Raw genomic sequence first — 25378 nt, 5'->3', positions numbered from 1 at the left:
CTTCCTTGTGTTCTATACACCTTTCCCAGTCTTTTTTTGTATATTGTTTTTTTTTTTTCATTTGGTTTTAAGCTTCTTGAGATTAGGGACTGTTTAGTGCAATGCCTAGTACATATTAGATACTTAATAAATCTTTATTGAATATAATTTATTTGAAAGGTGCTAGAACTTGAATCAGGAAGACTTGAGTTCAAATTTGGCCTCAGACACATACTGTCTGTGGGATCCTGAGCAAGTGGTCTTTATTGGCCTCAGTTTCTTCATCTGTAAAGTAGAGTTAATATTAGCACCTAACCCCCCAGGATTATTCTGAGGATCAAATCATATAATATTTTTAAAGTACTTAACACAGTGCTTGTCACATAGTAGGTGCTTAATAAAAGCATTAAAACATGTAACAAACCTAATCTAGCCTTTACTAAAGTATAGAAAATGCAATTGACTTGGCTCACATGGATCTTTGTTTCCTATTTTCTCAGGAGGGAATTTAATTTATGGCTTAGAGGTTACCCTTAATATTGGTTCAGTTGAGAATTTAGCAAATTATTTAATTGGTTTCTCCTTCTTTGTCCATCCTATCTCCTTTACCTTCCCTATTTCAATAGCTTTCAATAGCAAACTCAAGTTATTTGGTTTGGGGGAATTGGTATGCAGAAAAATGAATAGTGGCAAAGATATCTGTGAATATGGAATAGTTCATGATATTGATGGATGTCGGGAGCAGAACGATTAAAACTTCATAAAGTGGAGGAGGGCTGAAAGTTCACTTTGCCTACAAGTTGAATTGGAATTGGATTTCAAATTACTAAAAAAATATATTTAATCAGTCTATAATTCTTGAGTATCCCCCATGTACTAAGAATTAGAAGAGATTCTAAGAAGAGATACAAAATAGAGACAACTGCCGCTCCAATACACATAAGAATTGGGGCAATGGAAAAAGAGAAAAGAAGAAAAACACATTTATAAAGATTTGCATTCAATAAAATAAATAAATATTCATTAAGTGTTTTCATAATATGTAACTATGCATAGTGAGTATATGTAGACCTATATGCAATCTATATAAGGGATACAAAGGCATCCAAATATTATACATATATATACAAGATCTAGATAATAATAGTATCTATAGCACCATAAGGTTTGCAAAAACTTTATAAGTAATATCTCATTTGATTTGCACAACATCCTTGGGAGCTAGGGTATATTATTATTCACATTTTAAAGATAAAGAAAATTAGGCAAACAGATGATGGATAATAGATAGATACATAGATACATACATAGATAGATAGATGGATAGATACATAGATAGGATTGAAATGTAAAATTATAGCTTTTCAAATATCTCCCCTAAAATGCATAAGAAATACAAAGTGATATCACATTTTGATGGGATCCACAGCACTTTAAGTACATGATACTTACTTTTCAGTAAGTTGAATAAAACATACACATATATGTGTATACATACACATGTGTACATAGATTTGTGCATATACATATATAAATACAGGCATACATCTCCAAGTTGCTTACCTGATCAACTACCAAATCGAAAGGATTGGTGGAAATATTTCTACTTTATCAAATAATAATAATAATAATGTTCCAATTTTCTATATTGACTCCTACCCAGCCTAAAGTAATTTGATGTAGATGATGGTCATCTATAAGAATTGTGATGCAGCTAGATTCTATTTAATGTAATTATTATACTCAATAAAAAAGAGCATTTCAAGAATAGACTCCTTACAAAGCTAGTCTTCTGACAACATTATTCTACTGGACACAAAGAAATAAAGGAAACATATTGGAAGATCTTTCCCAAACTAATCATGAGCTATGGTGGGGAATGAAAGGAACAAGCCAGGAGAAAGAGATATCCAAATTTATCCTACTGAGCCTGAATTATTTAGGCTTATCTTAATGTAGTAGGGACAGAAGTATATTGAAAGTTAACATGATAAATGCATGCATTCTAATTCAAATAGATAATATGGTGCCTCTTAATATTTTCAACCATGAAACCTGGCCAGAGTACATTGTGCTCCATTAAAAAAATCCTACAAATACTGTTCATTTTGAAGAAATTATTAAATTAATGTGTCTTAGATTTTAAATTAATCTTTTTGTTCCAACTTCTAATTCAGTTTATATGGAATGATTAAATAATTCATTCTTTTTCACACATAACTAAGGATTTCTTATCAGAAGTGAACAATTACAATGGAGTACTCCAAACACAAGTGGCCATATGCCTGCCAAATGGAGACAAATTTGGGGGCTTTTTAACTCGGTATTGAAGTATTTTTAAATTACTTTTGTTGTTTACTTTTAGTGTGTGTAAACTTAAGAACACGTGATACTTCTAAATTGTATCATGTAATTATTTAAATTTGTGTAATTAACCAAAAAATTATTCAGGTCAGAAGACATGTAGGAGGTCCTCTGGTCAACCTCATTTTGCTGGTGAGACAATTTAGGCTCAGAAAAATTGAGACTTCTCTCTTTAGTTAGTGGCAAACTTATAACTTGAACCCAGAACTTTTGATTACAAGTCCTGTGCTATTCCCACTGCTATTTGCATCCTTAGTTCAAACAATCTGAAACCCAGAAAATGATATATTTTGGGGTGTTTGAAATGTTTAAGAATCACCAAGTATTCAAAATAGATTGATATTTTCCAGCATGTGTATATTTATATACACATATACATATGTGCACATGAGTTTGTACACACACACACACACACACACACACACACACACACACACACACCATCCCTTTCCCCTAAAATTTAAATTTAAGAATGTACGATCCTTGAATTGTTACTTAACAAAATAGTTTTTGACTAAAATACCTCTCCCTTCCTTGCTTCAAATTACATTGCCCTCTATCCACTCCCCACCCCTTCTCTATAAAGCAAGTCTTTTCAAAGCATTAACTTCAACTTTTGTTTCCTGGTGAGGAGACTGACACACAGAGATCATCCACAATCACTGTCAAGTATGGGGTGTTCTTATGGCTTACATTGTGCTTTCCTGGAAAATGAGCTATCAAGAGATTGTGATGGAATGATGTTATCCTCCTAGTTTAGCAGAATCTACACAGGTTTACAACAGGCATCTTGCCATCTCTCAGTTCCTTACTCTGCCAAGAAACCCAGGCTAGGGATTATTCTCCTGACATCACTACCAAGTAGCAAGTAAGCAACCATATGCTAGGAACCAGTTGCTACAGTGCAATGTTTATGCCCCCTAGCTCAAAAAACAGTATTCTCTTAACCTCAATATAAAACAAGTCTTCATTTAGCTGTCCACTCCAAAAGCATGCTCTCCCTGAATGCTGAATTTAACTATTATCTCTTGATACTAAGGTGTCTAGAAACTGATAGTAAAGGAAACTTTTAGATCTCTTATTCCAGGATTTGAGAACTACCTGAGGAGTATTCAGCCAAAAGTACAACTGAAAACCCAACATACTTGAACTAGGTAAAGGCAATAGAGATCCTTGACAAAAAGTTCCTGGTTAATGCTAAAATCACAACTAAGTGTTTTCAGATTCAGTCAAATAGTTTCAGTGACCTGCCTAAGGTCATTTAATAAACTATATTAGAACTTTACTCATGTTTCTCTAGTACCACACTGTAATAATTACCTACAAAATAAATGACATTTTCAAAATGTTTCTCCATTGGATAATACTACCTGAAGTCAAGTAAAAATAATATTCAAGTCACATTCCCTGGAAAACTGTATAATGAAAGTGATTTAGCAATGCAGATAAATTTAAATATTTGACCTTCTGCTCCTAATATTTTATCCCTTAAAACCTCATTTTAAAAATGTCCTAATTTTACCCATTCCCCCTTCATTCTTTAAAAGGTTACAGAAACAAACAGCCATTCTGTGAGTTAGAAATAAGCAATATCTTATTATAGAACACTACCAACTAATGAGATATACTTAATAAAAAAAGTAATTAGAGCTACAACCCAAGTGATATATTTTATACTTTTTCCCCTTTTCCTCTGTGATTTAAAACCTTAGAGGTAGTTTCATCACTGCTCTATTAAATAGGTATGGTATTTAAATAATAATTCTGTAGTTACTAATTTAAAACTACTTAAAATGTCAAAAGTTTCCAGGCTTCAATCACTTTCCAAATTATTGCACTGAAAGTACTCATTAACTGGAACATAAACAGGATCATTTTTACCTCCTGTTTTATGCCACTTTCCCCATTTTATTACTAGAGTAACAGTTTCTCATGAACCATGAAGGGAATTCATTGTGAAAAAACAAAAGGCATGCTCTATTTCTCTCCAGAATATTGGTTTTACTACAGTTACCTATGACTATGCCAATGTGAAAAGATTACTGAGTATTATGTGATCATGTACTTGTATCCACTAGAAGTTCAGAAAACATTGGAAAAATATTATTTTAGCCTTTTTGAGCTTTTTCAAAAATTTTACATTCTAGAAATAGATCCCCTATGCGGTGCTATGCTAATTTTTGGTAGTTAAATTCCAGCAATTTATTTGTGTTTGGAAAAGAAAGATAACACGAATGAGTTCAAAATATTGAAAACGAAACAAACAGCTGATGAACTTAGTATCCAGAAAGAGATTTAGACATGGCTAATGTGAGAATTTGTTTTATAGGATATATAGATAGGTATGGAAGTATTTCATTCTTTTTTATGGGCTACAGTAGGAGAGAACAAAAAACGTCATGAAATTTTTAAAAAAAACTATTCTAATAAAAAATAAACAAACATACAAACAAATAAATGAAAGGATATCACAAAATAACCAGGTAAGAGAAATAGAGTTACATAACTAAGACCTCAGTTAAGACAGAATTAATAGCTAGACACTAGAAAAGGTTATATTTTGGGACAATAATGTGTACAGTGTTCCTGTTTGAAGCATTCAAATCAAAGGTGCTTTTTTTTTAATCACATGAAAGGAATTTATTTATACTAAGTCCATCCATCAATGATCATAAAGCAACAGTGAGGAAGAGTTTGAAAGTAAAATAAAAAAGGCAAATATATAATTAAATCTATAATTTCTCTGGTTAAAATAAGAATTATCCTTACTTCATATACGTGCCTTTTCTCACCAACTTGTAAAACTTCAAAATTTGTATTATTACACTTTCAACCATCATAGTTTTTATCAGACAAAAATAGATTCTAAGTATATAGCATACTTGAAATGTATGTTTCTTAGTTGAAATATATATATATATCCTTAACATCAGCTTTCTAGTTAACCCACTGTTCCTCAGAATCAATAGAAATTTGCATTTCTAATTTAAATGATGAAAATGTACATATTCCTCACAAATTTCCTAAGATATCTGAGGTGTTTTTTTTTTTCCCTCTAAGTGAAGTCTGAAAGGGGAAGGAGACTTTTATTTTCCCTCTAGGCTTCTTCTGACCACTTAATGTGCTGATTTTTCAATATATATATATATTTAGTATAGTTTGGGGGATTGTTTGGTTTTTTTTGTTGCATGATAGAATTGATGATAAATTGCTTACTAGACTGAAATTCTATATTTGATAGTCTGTATTTCTAAAAGTACAAATTGAGTAATCAGCCAAGAACATTATCCCTACATGCTATGCAAAGGTGTCCTTGCCCCAAGCTGTTTTGCTGTCTGAATAAGTTAAATTAATTTATCCAAGACCCATCATTACCTAACCATGTTGGTTAAGTCATATTTAACTCTTCCTGAAACAATTTGAGGATTCTAGAGAAAACAAGCTATGAAGACAAAAGAAGTTCGGAACTATACAAACATTTATTAGCTGCATAAACACAAAATAAAAGTTACATTACCTAGCACTTTACTAATGAAACACTCAAGGTACAAGCATTAATATATTCCCTCAGTAAAATCTTAAAGCAAATTGGAATACTTGAAGTTAATGTATGCTAGATGGACATAACTGATTTGGTTTAGTTTTTTAACCTTTCTACTATTTTTCTCCTTTATGTAGGTATTCATACTTAAAAGTTTTAGAAGGAAAAACAAAGACAAGTGAGAAAAATATCATATAGTGATTATATGGATTAAATCTTAGTTAACTCTTGACTTCCAGGCACTTCCCTAATTATCTACCATAGGATATGATGAGGTCAATTACTCAATTAAACAATAATTTGGAGAAGTAATTATTCTAAAGAAGAAAAAAAATGTACATTAGAAAAATGGAAGAACTTCAAGAAAACTGTTGTTTGATGACAAAGATCTATTTTCAAAAATGGAGATGAATATCTTATAATTGAATGATTTTAGAAGGAACACAATCAATATGCCTTACTATATTTGCATTTTAGAGATGGCTTTGGGTTAGTTAAACTTCATTGCAATATATTCAATGGACCAACTGTAAGTATTTTGACTTGTGAGAATTCTGTCATATTTTCTATTACTTGAAATAAAAGAGAGGTTGCCTGAGATTCAGAATTCTATTTTGACAACCTTTTTTTCCTAATGAAAATTTACCTGTTATTAAAAGGATCCATAGAGTACACATACACACAAACTCAGAACTTCCCCATATGATGATGGATTACTTAAATAGTTTCTACAGTGAAATTATAGTTCCACAAAATTTATTTTTAAAGTATTCAACCCTTCTGAAGTATGTCATAAGCATTTTCCTGTATAAAATAATGTAATAAAAACAGCAATGTAGGTCAAATATAATTGATGGGGACTCAGAAATATAATGATAAATTCAATTTCATACAAATATAGTTTTTAGATTTTTAAAATGACTATACATGCATGACCCACTTATTCAATTACAAGAAAACCCAATATGAAGCAGATTATTCAGTATTCATCAATTTTAAGTATCAAAGATAACAAACATTTTCCACCTAATGAGTGTTTTTTGAGTAGCCTTAAATGATAAGATTTAAATTGTGCTTCCTTAGTCTTAAATTGGATATTCTTATTTACATCTTTTCCTGATAGCCAAGTTCATCATGATAAAAATGTCAGGTTCTCAACACAACTATGCAATCATGCATGCATGTGTGCATATGTACAGGCACATGTGTAGATTTGAATGGATCAATGAATGTATGTATACACATGTGGATATACATATAGGTTAGACTTGTGCCTTAGATTGTATTGATATAGAAACTCCAGCTGAGGACATTTTCTCTGCTAGTTAAGATTAATATTTATTTTCCCTGTAACTTAGGGTCTTAGTTATGCTGGCTCCTGACAGCTTAAGTAACTTGTCTAGGGTCCCATAGTCTTTATATAAGAGAAGACTTGAACAAAAGTATTCCAGACATTGTCTGTCTCTCTATCCATTATACCACATTGCCTCTAGATTTACTAGGAGAAATTTCAATCGTGCTTATGACAGGGTGAACTGCTAATAGAAAATACTACTAGAGATCACAATTGACCAAATAGTAGCTATAAATATTAATCAATGATTTTTTTTCCCATTGGACTATTTTATTCTTCCAGTATCTATAATGTATTCTTTCTATACTTTTGGAGGTAAGTCAGAAACTAATAATCTTAATCTATAGAAAGGACTCAGAATGATGACTAGTTTTAAAATAGATGCTAGATGTTATTCCTTTCTTTAAATTATATCCAATAATACTCGTAGTTGACAAAGATGGACATGCATCAGAAGGGGTGTCATCTCTTTAATAAGTAGACTAGCTACAGAATTCTCTATCACAACTTCCAGAATTCTGACCCTGGATGCAGGGTTTATCTATAAACTATAATCCTCCAGTTCTAGCCAAAAGAACATAAATCAATAGTCTTGGCTAAGAATAAAAAAGTTTCAAAGAGAAGACCAGTTGCTTGGTTCATTGCTTTTACAATATCAGTTATTACAGTGAACTTAAAACAATCTATTCACCATGTTTCATCCTGAAAATGATAGAGTACACAGAATAATTTGGAAAAATAAGGAAGGCATATGGATGTGGTATTTTAAAAACATAGAATGCACCTTTTTTTTTCAGTTGGCAACTTTCTACCCCCCAAAATCCTTCTAATTTAAATTGTTCCCCTAAATTAATCAGAAGTTTACATTAAAAATAAAATACGCATAATTACAAAGAGGCAAAGTTATTAATGAAACTTTTGCCCCTTGCTTCTATGACATCATTTCTTATGATCTGCTTTTACATAGGTATCCATAGACTTTTTTGAAGAATTATTGATTTGCTCAGGAAGAAACAGCTTTAAATACAGTGAGAGGGGGGAAAAGTAGGTTCTCAAAGAGAAAAACAAAATATTTTCAGAAGAACTTTCATGAATGCTGTATGCATAGATATTTGCATATAAACTCATATTTGCTTGATGTGTTTTCACAATATTTTATTAAATATATAGATATGTATACATTACACACTTGTACATAATGTCATACCTGGCCTATGTTGTATGTATACTTATGTAATAGATACCTTTGTATACACACATTCATGCATGTATACATATACATGTATATATGAATAGCATCAAGGAAAGTCTCTGTAGTGAGATATAGATATATATGGGTTTATGTATGCATGTATATATGGAAAAATGGATGAATGGGTGGAGAGGAATACATAGACTGTCATCCAGGTGTAGCTTCAAAGCCAGCTCACACTATAAACTCACTAATGAATGCATGTATAATTATATACATGCACCAAAGGATATATGTAGATCTACCTATCTATTTTTTCCATGACTTTCAAATAGGTATATATATATTATTCAATAAAACAAACATTTTTTAATGTACTATGTTAAGACCAATGTATATAGAAAACTTTCTTTATGACTGATTGTTTAGTATTATCTATTAAATAATCACTACCCCCAAAGGAACATTTTGCAGGTTTTAAAAATATGTATGATTTTTGTTACCTATTTTGTTGAAAAATTCTATTCTTGTTGGGAGAACAGTATTATTATTGTTGTTGTTATAACAATAGAAACCCTCGAGTGAGAATTTTTTTTTAAATTGCAAACTAAACATTCTTTTTTTTTTTCAAACAAATTTTTGAACTGAATTTTCAGATGTCTGTACATTTTAAGCTTTTACTTTGACCCAAATAAATCACCCTTAAAATGTTCAGGATAAAAAAAAAGTAGTCAAAATGAACTGATCTACAGTGTCCTGACAGATGTTTATCACAATTACTACAACAAATAAAATAAAAATGAAATTAATTAAAATTACTATGTTCACTTTTTCTAGCTACAATAATATATCTTTAACTGTGTTGTTATATAGTCGCATTCAGTGTTATAAGAACTCTTATTTCCAACCAGAAGTACATGATGACTAAATATTTCAAACTCAAACTTTGATCATTAGAATTCTTTTGTAAGTTTAAATGATTAGATTTGTTACAGTGCCCTTAAAATATTAAAATCAAGGAACCAAAGTAAGGGAATTTCTGAGAAAATTTTTCTTTTCTGAAAAAAAAAATTCTCTCTCTCTCTCTCTCTCTCTCTCTCATAGCCAGGAGACAGTAATACTAAGCAAGTTTTAGGCCACGTTACTCTTCAATTAGATATCCAGTCCTCCACACATAGAAATTGCAGATAAGAATTCATTTTTTACAACATGAATTTGAGAGGAAGAGAGAACATTGCTATTTTTTTTGTCTTATGTTGTTGTGTAGTTTTAATTGAAAAAAAGAGAAACAAAGGTAATCATTTGTCAGTACAGTCTAATCACAATCTCTATAAGACAAGGCAGGGCCAGATAGTGCTTCAAAGCAAATTCTGTTTCTTTAAAGGGAAGAACTATTTTTGAAGTCATGTTTCTTAAATTGTAAGAGTGACCTCTAGTGCCTTACTTCTATGTTATACTTCGGCAGTTCTATGCTGCAATGCTTTTGCTTTTCTTTTTTTTAGCAATTCATTTAGTTTTTAATGCAATATGCAATGCTAACCAAGATATGACACAAATAGCATAGTCATGTGTAAATAATTGAAGTTTTCTAGGATCTGGAGTGCTCCCAGAATTAAATTGTAGTCTTAGAAAATGTCATGGCAGTTGCCCACAGGACTTCAGCATTCCTTTTTTTGCCCTGATATATACACTAGAGCATTGAATGAGCTACCATTACTGAATGACAACACAAGATCATCATGGCCATTTCATATAAGTGATTGTCTTCTCAGAGTTTCATTTATGCTTCTCCCCTCACCGCACTTCCCCAAGGTCTTAAGTGTTTTAAAATGTTGAGTTACTACAAACTTCCTAGTTAACTGTTTAGTTGTTTCCCCAGAACTGTCCCCCAGCTATACTGCAGTCATGTAATTCCTGAGCATTCCTACTAGCACTTACTTGAAAGAGCCAATCACTCACACATTTGGGGGGGGGGATGGTGGAAAAGCAGGATGGGAGTTGGGATTTCAAAGAATAAACAATCATTATATTTTATCATTGAAAGCTGTCAGCAAATTGATAATGAAAATCCTAATCATGGAGAATATTAACAATTTATTAAGGAAAGAGATATTTGGATTGCAGCCCATTAAAAAATCCAAATCTACTTTTTTGTAAATTATTATAAAATATTAATCCACTGGGTTCTTCCAAGTTTCACTGAAAAGTATATTTAGATTAGATTCACAGTGCTGTTATTAAAATAGTGGAGGCTTATTAGGTGTTTATAGAATCCATATACATGCACACACAAATCACTCATAAACAAGGCTCTTAATGACAGATTATAAAAGTACATCCTTTCCTCATAGCCTGGATCATCAGCTACATTTCTTTTTCTTACGTTAAGAAAAAATCAAAACAAAACAAAAACTTTCTACTACAAAGAAATGAGACCCCCTGTCTCAGGTACACCTGTGTAGCCAACAGAGCTTAATCTCCAATGTTTGGGTTTTCCTACATTTGTTCTTCTAAACTATACAATAAATCAGTTATTAGAGTATCACTGTAATTCTAAAAATGCAGACAGATACTAGTCTACAGAATTATAATCTGCTAACATCCTAGCTGATGCAGTGTACTATAAAGTCTGTCAGTTCTTTTCTGTTGGACATAATTCCTACAAAATGCAGTAGTCTTCAAAAGGAATAAATGAAGACATTTGCATACTAGTCCCTGGTTAAGATGCTAATTTAAGATTTCACTATAACTTGAGGTTTTTCAATGGATATTCAGAGGAGACAGAGTAAAATATCATGCCTACAGACAAAAAGTTAAAAAAAATACAGTGTACATTTTAGACAAGAGAACTGCTGGGGGTGGTAGTGGTGGTTGTAAACAGATTTCTTTTTTCAGGCTTGTCACTTAAACAGAAGATTTAGAAAAAATGATTTATTTTTTCAGAACACATTCTGAAATTCTGGTCAAAATAATAATAAAAATATCAATTAAGAAAAAATAGTAACCCCCAAAGTTTTTCCAATAGCCTGAAGTTTTAAAAACCATTTGTTTTACTTACATGCATTTCCTGCTACTACTGGGCTCCAATTTTGAATAGATAAAAGGAACAGGAGCTTGAGGAAGGCTTCAGTGACAGAATCCATGTTCATATTCATTGAGGCACCCAAAGAACCAGAGTATTAGGAAGCAGCTGCTCTCTTCAGTCCTATTTTTGTTCCTCTTCTCTCTGCCTCCGTCGTCCTCGCTGTCTCCCTCTCTCTCCCTCTCCCTTTTGCTCTCTCTCTCTCTCTCTCTCTCTCTCTCTCTCTCTCTCTCTCTCTCTCTCTCTCTCTCACTAAAGGCTTCTCAGAGCCCAGACTCCTCAGTCAAATGCACCCTGCATCCTCTCAAACATGCATACAAACCTCCAAACCTGCTCCCCATCCCCTACCCCTCCCTAACAGCAGCAATCCCTGAAGAGCAGCAGCAAAAAAATCTCTCTTCCAATTTCTCAGAATCACTCAGGGCTAAACTGCTAGACTACTCTGTACAGCTTGGTTACTGAAGCTTCACGTTCATAATGTGTCCTGGACACCCCTTGTGGTGACAGGTAGGAAATGTGAGTCTATGATGAAAGCCAGACAATGAGATACAGCAGCCTGCACATTGGCATCGATATAGGCTCTCGCTGCTGTTTTTGCTCCCTCTGTGCTCCATTCATCATAATGAACACTTTGGGGGGTGGGGAGAGGAAAAGATTGGGGAGGAGGAATGAAATATTCCTGATTCACTAGCCCATCTTCATCTTTCCTCCTTTTAATTGGCAGAGTATTTCAAAGTACTGCAGCTTGAAGAAGCCACACATTACATCCTGTAGATACTTAATGTTAATTCTGGTGGCATGCAGGTACCACTGTCCTGTGTATCAGTTGAAATGATTCAGTTAGGAAAGAAATAATCTAAGCAGTCTCAAGAAAAAAAAAAAGTCAACATGGAGCTTTAAAAAAATGTTTTCTTTATGTAAGAGGTGTCAGCATTTTTATTATATAAGTTCCTGTTAGGGGAATAGAGTCATTCTTGGAAGAGATTTTAAAAGCACAAAGTATTGACCTGACTGGTACTTTTGTTATTTTGTTTCAGTATGGGGAAAGTCTATTCAAATAAATTAAATAGCTTTATTTGATCAATGAAAAGTTCTAAAACATCTGGCTACTATGGAAATGTGGTGACACTCCACTCAGATTTTGAATAAAATTTTCAGAAAGACAAAAAAAAGAAAGATAAAAGAATATCATAGGAAGGGAAAATGTATACAGTAGAATGTAATGTATATAGTAGAATGTAAAAAATAAAATAAAAAAGAATGAAAGCTTTTGAATCCCAGACTATTTTACTTTTCTTTGCCTGGCAATGTGTGCCTAGCAATAAAGAACTGTTGAATCGAATGACATAAAAACAAATGTTTAAAGGTCTTATGGGTGGAGAAACAAAAGTAAAAAGATGAAAAAGTTTAATAAAATTGTTAACATAATCCTCATTCTTCATCTATGTGTAACCAGGTGCTGGCTCTTTGCAGGTAAAAAATAAGATAGAGTGACAAGATATCCTGGAGATTTTGAACTCCTACCATTCATGTTCAGCCTATGTATTGATCATAGCATATGAATGCAAATAAAACTGTGAAACCCATTAAAATTCGGAGGCATTAAATCATCCTGATCAACTGCTATTTCAAACTTGAAGAGGGATTACAAATAAATTTATATTCAAGTATGGTAATTTTATATAAATCAACCAATAAGCATTTGCTGAAGCATCTAAGGGACTCTGCTAGTCTCTGGGGATACAAAGACAAATATTAAAACAGTCCCCACCCCCCATTAGCTGATATTCTAGCTGGGGATGTAACATGTATTTACATAGACACATAGAAAATACATAGAAGGTGATTGGGGGGTAGGTAAGTATGAAAATCCAGGGTGATCAGGGAAGGTTTCATGGAGAAGGTGGCTTTTTAACTGCATCTTGAAGAAAACTAGGAATTATTTCAAACAACTGTCATGGGGATAAACTGAGTCAAAGACAAGGAGGCAAAAAATGGAGTGATGTGTTTAAGGAATGGCATGAAGAAAATTTGAATGAACCACGGTATATGTGGTTAGGAATAATGTACAATAAGTCTTGAAAGGTAGGTTGGAGCCAGACTGTTAAAGACTTTAAATGCCATGTGGAAAAATTTAATAGCTAATAATAATAGCTAACATTTATATAGCACTTATTCAGGCATTGTGCTAAGCGCTTTGAAATTATTATCTCATTTAATTCTCACAACAACCCTGGGAGGTAGGTACTCTTATTAACCCCATTTAAAACATGAGGAGACTGAGGCAAAGACAAAATGTCTTGCCTAGAGTCTCACAGCTAGTAGGTGTCTAAAGCTGGATTTAAACTCAGGTGTTCATGATTCCAGGTCTGGCCCTCTATCCACTACACAGTAAAAGGGAGCTACTGAAAATATTTTGTGTAGATGAATAATAGTCATTCTTTAGGGGAAAAAAGAACTTGGTTGCTGTGTGAATAATGAAGAGGGAAACAATTTGGGGCAGGGGATACTTTTGGAGATTATAGCAATAGTACAGGAAAGAGGTGATGAGGATGAACTAACGTTGTTGCATGAGTGGAGAGAAAGGAATGATTGAATGAGAGAAAGAGAGAGACAGACAGGAGAGAAAGCCAGAGAGAGGTATGTTGAATAGAAATAATATTATTTGGCAATATTGTCTATATGTGGGAGGGAAGAGAATGACGAGTAGAAGATGACACAGAGGTTACAGACCTCATAACTAGAAGAATAGTGGTGATCTCAACAGAAATAAATAAGTTCACAAAGTATGTGGGTTTGAGGAAAAGATAATAAGTTCTATTTTGGACATGTTGATTTTAAATTGTTTTGGGGTCAATTCAGTATAAAATGTCCAGAATTTGGTGAAGGAGGACTAGAGTTTAGGACTAAGGTGGGAAATATAGCCTTAGAAATCATCACCAAAGTTAAGTAAACCACTGTGAACTAACAAGGTCATGGAGAGAGAATGTGACACTAGAGAACAGGTCCCAAAATAGAGCCTTGGGTATATCTACATTTAGACATATCTTTTCACTTTCTTATTTCCTTTCCTGCAATTCAGATTACATTGTTCAATTTGAGACTGTCCTTTAGAGTTATTTAACCACTAATCTTTGATTATAGAATTCTGTTGTTCAAAAAATAAATTAAGTCTCAGGCAAACACACTTTTGCAGAAGGGAAAACTAGGAAACAAAAGTGTTAGTTGCTTGGCCAAAGTCACGCAGCTAGTTAGTACAACCTGAGGCTGAAAATATCCATTATGACCTCATATCAATCATCTACCAGCAAAGTTTACATTCATATCACAAGACGTTGCTTTATTTCCAAGATTTCAAACCATGAAAATTTCATCTCCAATAATATCTCTCATTTGTCAACCTATGTCATTTATTCATCTCTAATGAACGTGATCTTTATCCTGTTCTAAACCAACAGTTGCTGTATTCTTCTCAATTTGCTAAACCTATATCTCCCCCACCCCTGGCACTCATGCCCACACACTCGCTCACATAAACAGGCACACACAGAGTACATGAAGATAGTTTTCTCCTTTTACTTCTTTGACTTATTCTTCTTATGTACATGTTGTATTCTACTAGATATGTGAATGAAAATTGCCTGAGGAAGATAGGGTCATGAGTGTATTATTTCTGTTTTGTTCATATATACATGTAAAGAAGGTTTAAAAAATAATAAAGACACCAGCTTTTCACAACAAAAATGAACTATAAGGAAGAAAAAATAGGTCAACAATTTTTCATTAATGTGTTCTTGATGAAGTATGGATGCCAATATAGTTGGTCTATGTAATGACTTTCTTCTTCTTAGTGTTCCAAGCTTTGGTCTCCAAAATTAAGTTATACAAAACAGCACCAGTATAATTTTGTGATTTTTAATCTTAACTAGGCCTTCTTTACTGTTCAGTAATCTTTTTATTTATCTTTTGCTAATTTTCCAAATTATATTAAATCCCACTTTCCTGATTTATAGAAGATGACCTATCCCCCTACTTTATTATAAAGACATAGACCAGCTTCCCTGAATTCTTTTTTTTTTTTGGTGGGGCAATGAGAGTTAAGTGACTTGCCCAGGGTCACACAGCCAGTAAGTGTCAAGTATCTGTGGCCAGATCTGAACTCAGGTCCTCCTGAATCCAGGGCTGGTGCTTTATCCACTGTGTCATTTGAATTCTTTTAATTTACTTCCTTTACATCTAATTTTTTTTTGTCTTTATCTTTACTTCATACTTGCCTCTTACTCAATATCTTCATTAGGATGTCTCCATGAATCTCATATAAAAATCTTTAGAATCAAACATCATCCTTCCCCCTTTCCATAGGTTGCACTTGTTTCAATGTAAAATCTGTATTTTTTTTCTTTCCAAAACTAACCCTGTTCACGTAAACACATGATTTCATTCATTCACATGTCTTCAAGACCTTTATTCCATCCATCCCTCCTTTTCACGAAATTTTCTTCTCTCTTTCTGTATCTGGACTATATCTAGATACTTCCAGTATTTAGGAATTGTTATTTTTAAAGGAAAAGTGAATATATAGGCATGTATTTATATATATATACACATGAATATATGTATATGCATGTACATATATATATATATATATATATATATATATATATATATAGTCTCATCATGGAGACCTCCTAAATTATAGCTTCATTTCTCATTTCCTTTTCACTGGTAAACATCTTGAAAAGAGGATCCATACTTAGTGCTTCTAATTCATCCACAACTCATTCCATGGAACCTTATAATCAAGTTTCTGGCCCTAACATTTCACTGAAACTGTCCTCTTAAAGGCTACATAAGACTATACAATTATAAAACTAAAAACTTTCTTTACAGTCTTTATTCTCCAGATTTGGGAGGGATAAAATTATAATTTAACCCATTATTTTTTAATTATGTTCTCTTTTCCTGGTTTCTGTGACAATGCATGCTTCTGACTCATTTCCTACTATGTGTAAATGTACTGAGGAAAGAAACACACATACACACACATACCCCACAAAACCACACAACCAACAGCCCTAATGCTTAAGGAAATTATATTTGTTTTCCTATTAGAGTTATTAGAGAAAATTTAATATTTAAAGTGACTTTTAATGATTCTTTTTTCTTTTCATCATAGTCATTTGTTGAAAACAAATAATTCAACCGTCCCATATAGTAATAAAAACAATTAAATGGGGATTCTTAACCTTTGTTCCACAGATCTAATTCAGGAGTTCATAAATTGGATGAGGGAATATTACTTGTTTTTACTACCTTTAACTGAAATTTAGTATGTCTAATTTAGTATGTCTAATTTAGTATAATAGTTTTTATAACATTATTCTAACAGAGTCTATAGCTTCATCAGGCTACTGAAAGAAGATTGATAATAAATTCAAAATTATGTCCCAGGGGACCTTGGTTCTTTGACATGAGGAGGAAGCTATTTCTAATTTTCTCTTACATGTGACATTAACTGGTTTTCTAATTATTTGGAGTTGAGATTCATTTTACTTATTATTACATTCAACTAGTTTCAATCTTTATGTATATTTTTATTCTCATTTTGCATCAGTTTCTATAACTCTTCTCATATTTTCTTGACTTTATGATATTCATGATTTCTTGTTGCATAATAATATTCTGGTACCTTTATAAGCCATAGAATTTTCAGTGATTCTCCTAACATACTGGCATATGCTTTGTATCCAGGTTTTTTTGTTTGTTTGTTTTTAACACTAGAAAGATTGTTGCTCTCAATATTTTGATACATAATAGACCCGTCTCTGTCTTCTTTGGACTAAATGCTCAAAACTGGGATCACTGAGTCAAGGGAAATATATAGATGAGTTATTATTTTAAAACTTCATTCCATACTGGTGTCCAGAAGCATTAAATCAATTTATAGCTAAACCTATAATGTATGCATGCCTATCTTCCCATAGATCCTCCAACAATGACCATTCACTTAAAACATAATGACATTTTTCAGAGTTGGGGGCAAAAAGATGATTAAATTTCCCTTCCTGTAACTACTAGCATTTGAAGCAGGTTTCCAAATTGTTACTTAAAGTTTTCATTTTTTCTAAATTCTATCTCTACCTTATCTAATTCTAGGTGTTAACTATTTATATCCAGTCCTTATTTATCTCTGTTGCAAGACTTCTGCCATAGTTATTTTATGAAAATATCTTTCTCCATTCTATTTTCATTGTTTTCTCAATTCATTTTATTTAAAACCGTGCAATCAAAACTGTTTATTTTGATTTTATTATGTCCACTTGTCCATGTTTGGCTAAAAATATTACTCCTGGCCATAGAGAGGAAAGGTGCTTAATCCTAATTTGTTATTGTTGTTGTTTTAATGCTGTGCTTTTTTATATTTTAGTATCACTCATTTTGAGCTTGGTAGAGTATATGATGTTAGATGTTAATATAAATCAAATTTCTAGTAAATGACTTTTTTATTTTCCAGAAGAATTTTTTTTGCCTAAAAGAGTTTTTTCCTCAGTAATTTTAAAGACTAAGCTGCTAGTTTCAAATGTTCTTCTTACTTGCTTATCCATTCTATTTCATCTATCTACTTTTGTGATTTTAATGGGCTTCAAATAACTTATAGTATTTCAACTGATATTCTAGATGTTTTGTTCCTCCAACTAAATGTGGTTTATTTTTTTTTTTTTGCTTTGTCTTCTTTTAGAAATCATCCATTGGATTTTTATTATGCTAATTCTATAAATTATTTGAATCATATTATAGTTTTATTAAATTTACATTACTCAACCATGCTAAATAATGCTACTGCTACTCAGTTCCCTTTATTTCTATAAAGCCAGTATATAATTTTTGGACCAGGACTTGAAACGTGGTCTATTATATATTTCTACATGCCAAAACTACCAATCCTCCCTTATGTGGGCTCAGTTTTCAATTAAGAACATATATGAATCAAAAGTACCTAAAATGAGTCAAATTTTATCATAGCTTTGTAACAGGGAAAAATATACTTTTAAAGAACAAAGAACTTTACAGTCTACATCTGTCTACTAAGATAAAAAAAGGGAGGTTGAAAGACAATAATTCACTTTACCTGCTTTATAGGTCCTCAGCCAAAGGAGAGTTCACTAATGATCAGGAATGTGGTACTGGTCCCTGAGCTCTTCCATCCCATAATTCCTTTCTCCATATGATATGCATGACTAAACAGTGCTACAGCCAGACATCTCTTCCTCTGTTTCCCCTTACTTTTCCAGTGCTTAAAATATCTGTTCTATCCATGAGCATGACTCTTTCAAGATTGCCCAATTCTCTTCTCGCCAGACCTATAAAAAGGCAACTGTCTCTTTCAAATGACACCTCCCAAGAATACATGAAGATAGTTGCAGTCTCAAAAGCCCACCAAATCCAAAAAAACTTCATATTTCTTGATATTTTAATGGCTTTTGTATTTATATTGAATATATTGTAATAATTGCTTCATGGTTTTAATTTTTTTTTAATTTTCCTCTCAGCAATGTATACATATACTGATTATTTTGTGAAATTATTTTATCTCATCAACTCAATTAATTATCTCCATTAATCTTTTATTATTACATGGGGCTTTTAAGTATACCAACATATTACCTAAAAATATGAATCATTTTCTATTTGCTCTTTTTACATTTAATTATATTTTCAGGCTTTATGTCAAATAAATGCGGGAAGAATAGACATTCTTATTTTACCCCTGATTGTACCTGGGAATTTTATGCTGTTTCTCCATTATAAATAATGAGAGCTCTAAGTCATATTCATTTGATCTTATTAATGAAAAGTTTATACAAGCCTATATTTTAAAAGGCACGTTCACAAATCATAAATGAGAAATTCATTATATCAAAGCCTTTTTCTTTCTTTTTTTTTTCTGTAGCTATTGATATAATCCTATAAGGTACTTTTTCCATACATGTTGATATGTTGATTACACTAATAGTTTCTTTAATATTGAATCACCCTTCTTTTCATGGTATGAATCCAATTGGTAATAATTAATTATTATCTGCATGAAGTATTGTTATCTACTTGTGAAGATTTTTTAAAATTAATATTTCATTTTGATATGTTTGTAGTTCTCTTTCCTACTTTGTCTCCACAAAGGCCTTATTTGTTTAATAAAATAAATTCAGACTTCAAAGTCTGTTTTTGAGATTATCTTAAAATAACCACTATATTATTTATCCTTTTGAAATTTTACATAACTTACTCGTAAATCTCATCCTTTGACTCTTTATTTGTAGATGGCTTCATAAATTTATGTTTCAGAAGTTAGGATATTTGAGATATCTAATTTTTTGTTGTTAGTTTGAACATCTTATTTTTATATAGATGTTTATTCACTTTCTTTGATTCTTCTGCTTTACCTATATGATTGCTTGTGGTAATTTTTGAAAAAAAATATTTTATTTCTCTTGTGAATTTATCCTCTTCTTTAATTTTGATATGTGATATATAAGTATATGTACAGATATATGTGTGTTTGTTTTCCTCTCTTTTTAAAATCAGGTTAGTTGGGGGCAGCTAGGTGGTGCAGTGGATAGAGCACTGGCCCTGGAGTCAGGAGTCCCTGAGTTCAAATCTGGCTTCAGACACTTAACACTTACTAGCTATGTGACCCTGGGCAAGTCACTTAACCCCAATTGCCTCACTAAAAACAAACAAACAAATAAAATCAGGTTAGTTAATAATTAACTAATAATTAATCAGTCTTATAAATCTTTAAAAAAAAACACTGTAAAACTCCTAATTTTGATTTTCAGTTTAAACTTATTTTCCCAAATTATCTTCAAATTTCTAAGATTTATTTTTCTTTCCTTTTTACCTGTTTGGGTTTGTTAATTTGTCTTTTTAATTATGTGAGCTGTTTATTGATCACTTTTTAAAAACTGTGTCCATATAAGTTCTCAAGGATATAAAATTTTCTTTATACATTACCTCAGGTATGTCCCATAAACTTGAAATGCTGTCTTATTATCATATTCAACATAATTATTTATTCTTTTTGATTTGTTATTTGATCATTTTGGTTTTCAATTTAGTATAATTTACTCACTATTTCGGTATGTGTCTTTTGAATATTTTTCTTTATTAAAAATATTTTATTTCTTTATGTAATATAAAATACATTCATTATACTTTTAACTTTATTTTATGATTTTTTTATTACCCATCACATTATATATATTTTACTTTTTTTTTTGTGAGGCAGTTGGGGTTAAGTGACTTGCCCAGAGTCACACAGCTAGTAAGTGTCAAGAGTCTGAGGCCAGATTTGAACTCAGGTCCTCCTGAATCCAGGGCTGGTGCTCTATCCACTGCACCACCTAGCTGCCCCACATTATATATATATTTTAAATAAAGATATGGGGTGCTCAGATAAACACATTTCCTTTAATATTTCCTCTTGCAATTCAGTAGAGACAAATCAAATTCTATTTTCCCAACAATCTTTTTCTTATCAAATTTTTCCTATTTATTTTTGCTTGTATATATTCAACTCTGAGAGAATATTAAACTGTACAATCATTGTGATATCAATTTATTTTTGCAAATTGTCCAGATTTTTTCTTTAATGACTTTAATGTGTGTTGCCTATATGAGCAATGTAGATTCCTTATTTATCTCTTTATATTAATTAATATTATTGCTTTATTTGAAATCAAAATTCTATTTTCTGATATTTTAAGAACAGCTGAAACATAATGCATTTTTAAAAATTTCTCCCATGCTGAATTTATATGCTTTTATTGATATATTTTTTATAACACATTAATTTTTTAATATGCCTTCCCCCTAGCCTCTATGAAACAAACAGTCCCCTATAAGTAATATTTTTAAAGCCTATATGTTTTAATGTGAATCATATGGAAAATAATATCCTCACTTACTTGTTTCCCCCAATTTTCAAAGATAACATTATAATGGAGAGAAGTCGGAAGTTATTAGCTGTTTTGTATTTGTCAGAGAGAGAAGACTTTGGCATATATCTGATAATTGAAGTCCTTCATTACTTCTCTATCATGCTTTTATGATAGGCTTTGTGATCTATTTCCCAAGTTCCTCATTTATTTCTAGTGATGGTTTCCAATTACAAAATCACTTCTATTTTTCCCTCCATTGGCCTTCATCCCAGAACTCCCCTTTATCTCTTTCTCTTCTCTCCCTTTGTCTTTCTTCTCTGTCTCTTTCTCTTTCTCTGTCTCTGTCTCTGTCTCTGTCTTTCTCAAATAAAGTAAACCCATCAAGAGTGATAATCCTTCTAAAGATTTTTTTGTCTGATATGTTTTGCACAACTGCACATGTATAGCTTATATTAAATTGCTTGAGTTCTTAACGAGGGGTAAGGAAGGAAGGAAGAGAATTTGGAACACAAAGTTATAAAAATTGGTGTTACAATTTGTTTTTTACATGTAACGTGGGGAAAAATTCTAAATAAATAAACAAATAAGAAATTAAAGAGTGATAGTCTTCTCACAAGTGTCATTCCACAAATTGCCCATCGTGTTTATGAGGACAAACTTGCTTCTTGTATTAAGACCTTTGGTTTTTCTTTTTTGTTTCATTTATGTATAAACATATGAGGCCCAAGGTTTTACTACTATACCTTCTTTTTGTGGGGTTTGTGCCCTGTAGATATCTGTGTATCTCAATTTTCATTTTCCTTCCTTTATTATAACTACTCTCCATGATATCTATTTTTGTGAATATTCATGGATTGGCATCTCTCTCCTATTTTTTTAGTTTAAAGTAATTTTGATTGGATTTACATAGATTTACAGAGGAAACACATCCTTATCATACTTTATATATAATTTATTATATATAATCTATCTCTGGTATTTTATTTTAAAACATGATGCAGAAGCCCAAATACCTTTTTCAGACATAGTTCGTTTTTACCAGGTATTTATTTCCAAAATCATTTACCCCCTCTTTTGCATCTCTTGCTTTTAAAACTTAGCATAACAAAAATGGAATTCATTATATACCCCCCACTCCAACTTCTCTCTCCATATTTCCCAATTAATGTCAATCCTCCAAGTCACCTAGGTTTGTAATCTTTGTGTTTTCCTCTAATCCTTAGAATATCTCCCTCCACAACCAATCAGTTGTCAAATCATTTCTACCAAGTAGTCTTCTGAATATTCCATAGTAACAGGCTTTCATTGTGTCTCACATAGACAACTACACTAGCCATTTGGATTATCTGCCTGCCTAAAGTCTCTCTCTACTCCAATCCATCCTCCATTCTGTTTTCAATGTGATTTTTTATAAAGATATATCTCACCATATCTTTCCTCTCCCCACTCTAAACTCTACTGACTCCCTAGTACCTTCTTAATTGAGTATAAAATCCGCTGTTTATCAGTTAAAGTTCTTCATAGTTATAACTCTTCTTACCTTTTCCATCTTGTTACATGTTACTTTCTTCCACACACCCTACAATGAAACTACATTGGCATATTAACTGTTTCTTGAACATGACAGTCTATATCTTGTCCCCTTGATTTCTCATTGATTTCCTGTCTCCCTTTTTACCATGGCTACTTTCTAGGACTGAAGTGCTTTGCTTCCTCACCTCTGCATCTAAACTCCCATAACTTTTATCTATTGTTTAAACTGGTGTGATTGATATGGGCCAAGGACCCTCCCCTTTGATCCTTTTGCTGGAATGGTAACATTAGAGTTAATTTCTCTGCTTCCTTGTTCTTTATTCCTCTCTCATATAACTAGGTAATTTAGAAAACACTTTTCTTTTTACTGGTCTGTACATAACAGAGCAATCTCCCTTTGGTATTATGCTAGCTCATTGTCTCAAATGATACATAAATTTGAATCCTGAGAGGCATGGGTTTTCACTAGAGCTGGATTCTCTCCCTCTCCACTGCAGGCATAAAGGCTACTCATAAAGTCTTGCTCTGCCAGCAGCTGTTTTTCTCCTCCCTTTGTGAGTAGCAATAAAGTTTGTTAAAGCTCTCTCTGTGTGGGATGATGCTTTTTCTCCAGACTTCTCTGTGATATAACTTGCTTCAAGTTTCACTTCAAATCTTATTTTCTGAAGGAGGCCCTTTGCATTTCAGAAGGGAAGGGTTTTTCTTGAAATGACCTATCCTGTACATATTATTTATAACTGGTTATTTCCATTAGAATATGAACTCCCTGAGGGCAGGAGCAGCTTTTGATTTTCTTTGTATCCAGAGTCCACAGCACAATATTTATACATAGGGAAAGCTTAATAAATACTTGTTGATTAATGGGCAAAAGAGAGGAAAACACAACCTGTGTCCTTCAGGTTTAAATTTTATTGCCCCAAACTTCCTATCAACAATATTTTAAAAAATTTTCTTCTCAAAGTATTATTTGCGCTGACATCAATTAGCAGAGGTGAGGAGTATTAATCTGTTTTAATAAATCTTGGAAGTTACAGTCTTAGGTATTGGATGCCCACACCAAAGTGGAACTCCTTCTTGTTATAAGGTTAACAAAGAGCTACTTCCATACTCCTGAGAATGGAATCACCTAATACTACTACTTTAAGATTTTCCCCAAAACCTTTTTTACTTGATGATATCTCATCTAATAGCTTCTGTGACTTTACTACATAATTCTATAGAACAGTGCTTCTCAAAATATTGCCCAGGAACCACTAGAGGTCTCCAAGACTCTTTCAGGGGTTCTCAGGATTAAAATTATGAAGATATAATTTGCCTATTAAAAACACTCCTAAATTTTTCTTCTAGAAACCAGTATAAGGCTGTAATTTTTCATAAATTTTAACTAAATCAATGTATCACAATGGACTTAATGCAGAAAAAAAGATAGGAGAATCCAGCTGTCTTCTCTTGTTAGGTAGTAATGAGATCTGCAAAAATGTGTTTAAACATTACCATTCTCAATAATTATGTTTTGAAAATATGTTTTTAAATAAAAATACATGATTTCATGCTAACATGTAATTTGTTTTAAATTATTTTAAATGAATCAAATGTTTAAAACCTTTATCAGTTTTAATTTCTAACATGATTATTATCAATAGCTATAACCCAAACAAACACAAATCCTTTGTTGTCCTCAATAATTTTTAAGAGTATAAAGCATTTCTAAGACTTAAAAATGAGAACTAATGCTCTAGAACAGTATTCCCTGGAGTTGAGACTGTGTCCTAATTATAAGAAACATGAAATCAAATATTCAGGAGCAAGAGTATGCTTAGAATCCCACTCTCCCTGGAAATCATGTAATGGGCTTCTCTCCAATATAATTCTACCTATATTTATCCATCAATATACCCCTACTGCATCTTTTTCCTTATTTATTTGATTTCCCAAATCTCAACCTTCTAAACTAGATCTTAGTCATTCCAGTTATACGATCCAACTGCTGGGACAGTTAGGTGGTACAGTAGATAAAGTGCTGGCCCCAAATTTGGGAGGACCTGAGTTCAAATTTGACCTCAGACAATTACTAGCTATGTGATCCTGGGAAAGTCACTTAACCCCAATTGCCTCAAACATGAAATTGGGGTCATCCCCCATTGTCCTGATCTTGCCACTGGACCCAGATGACTCTGGAGGAGAGTGAGGCTGGTGACTTTGCATAGTCCTGCCTCACTTTAATCCAATTCACTTCAAGCCATGGTATCACCCTGATGTCATGGTTGTCTTTGAGAATGAAGAATAAACTACAACAATCTAACTGCTATCTGGGAAGCCACAAGAGCAACTTTGCAAATGTTATTTAGGGTTAGTACTGTTGGTGTAGTTAATATCCACCCATAATCCTCTACAA

The 25378-nt window shown here is 32.3% G+C and overlaps 1 protein-coding gene across 1 annotated transcript in view; it reads right to left on the bottom strand.

Annotated features, from left to right (window-relative positions):
- The window catches only part of LOC122735681 (contactin-associated protein-like 4), a 583309-nt gene extending 571246 nt beyond the window's left edge, over positions 1 to 12063 (bottom strand). Inside the window, 1 exon segment of the mRNA XM_043977415.1 lies at positions 11489 to 12063. Coding sequence (XP_043833350.1) covers positions 11489 to 11585 — 97 coding nt within the window. The 5' untranslated portion in view covers positions 11586 to 12063.
- Between the last annotated feature and the right edge of the window lie 13315 nt (positions 12064 to 25378).

Source organism: Dromiciops gliroides, chromosome 1 (genome assembly GCF_019393635.1).
Source record: "Dromiciops gliroides isolate mDroGli1 chromosome 1, mDroGli1.pri, whole genome shotgun sequence".
Lineage (NCBI taxonomy): Eukaryota > Metazoa > Chordata > Mammalia > Microbiotheria > Microbiotheriidae > Dromiciops > Dromiciops gliroides.
This window is presented reverse-complemented; position numbering and strand designations above follow the sequence as displayed.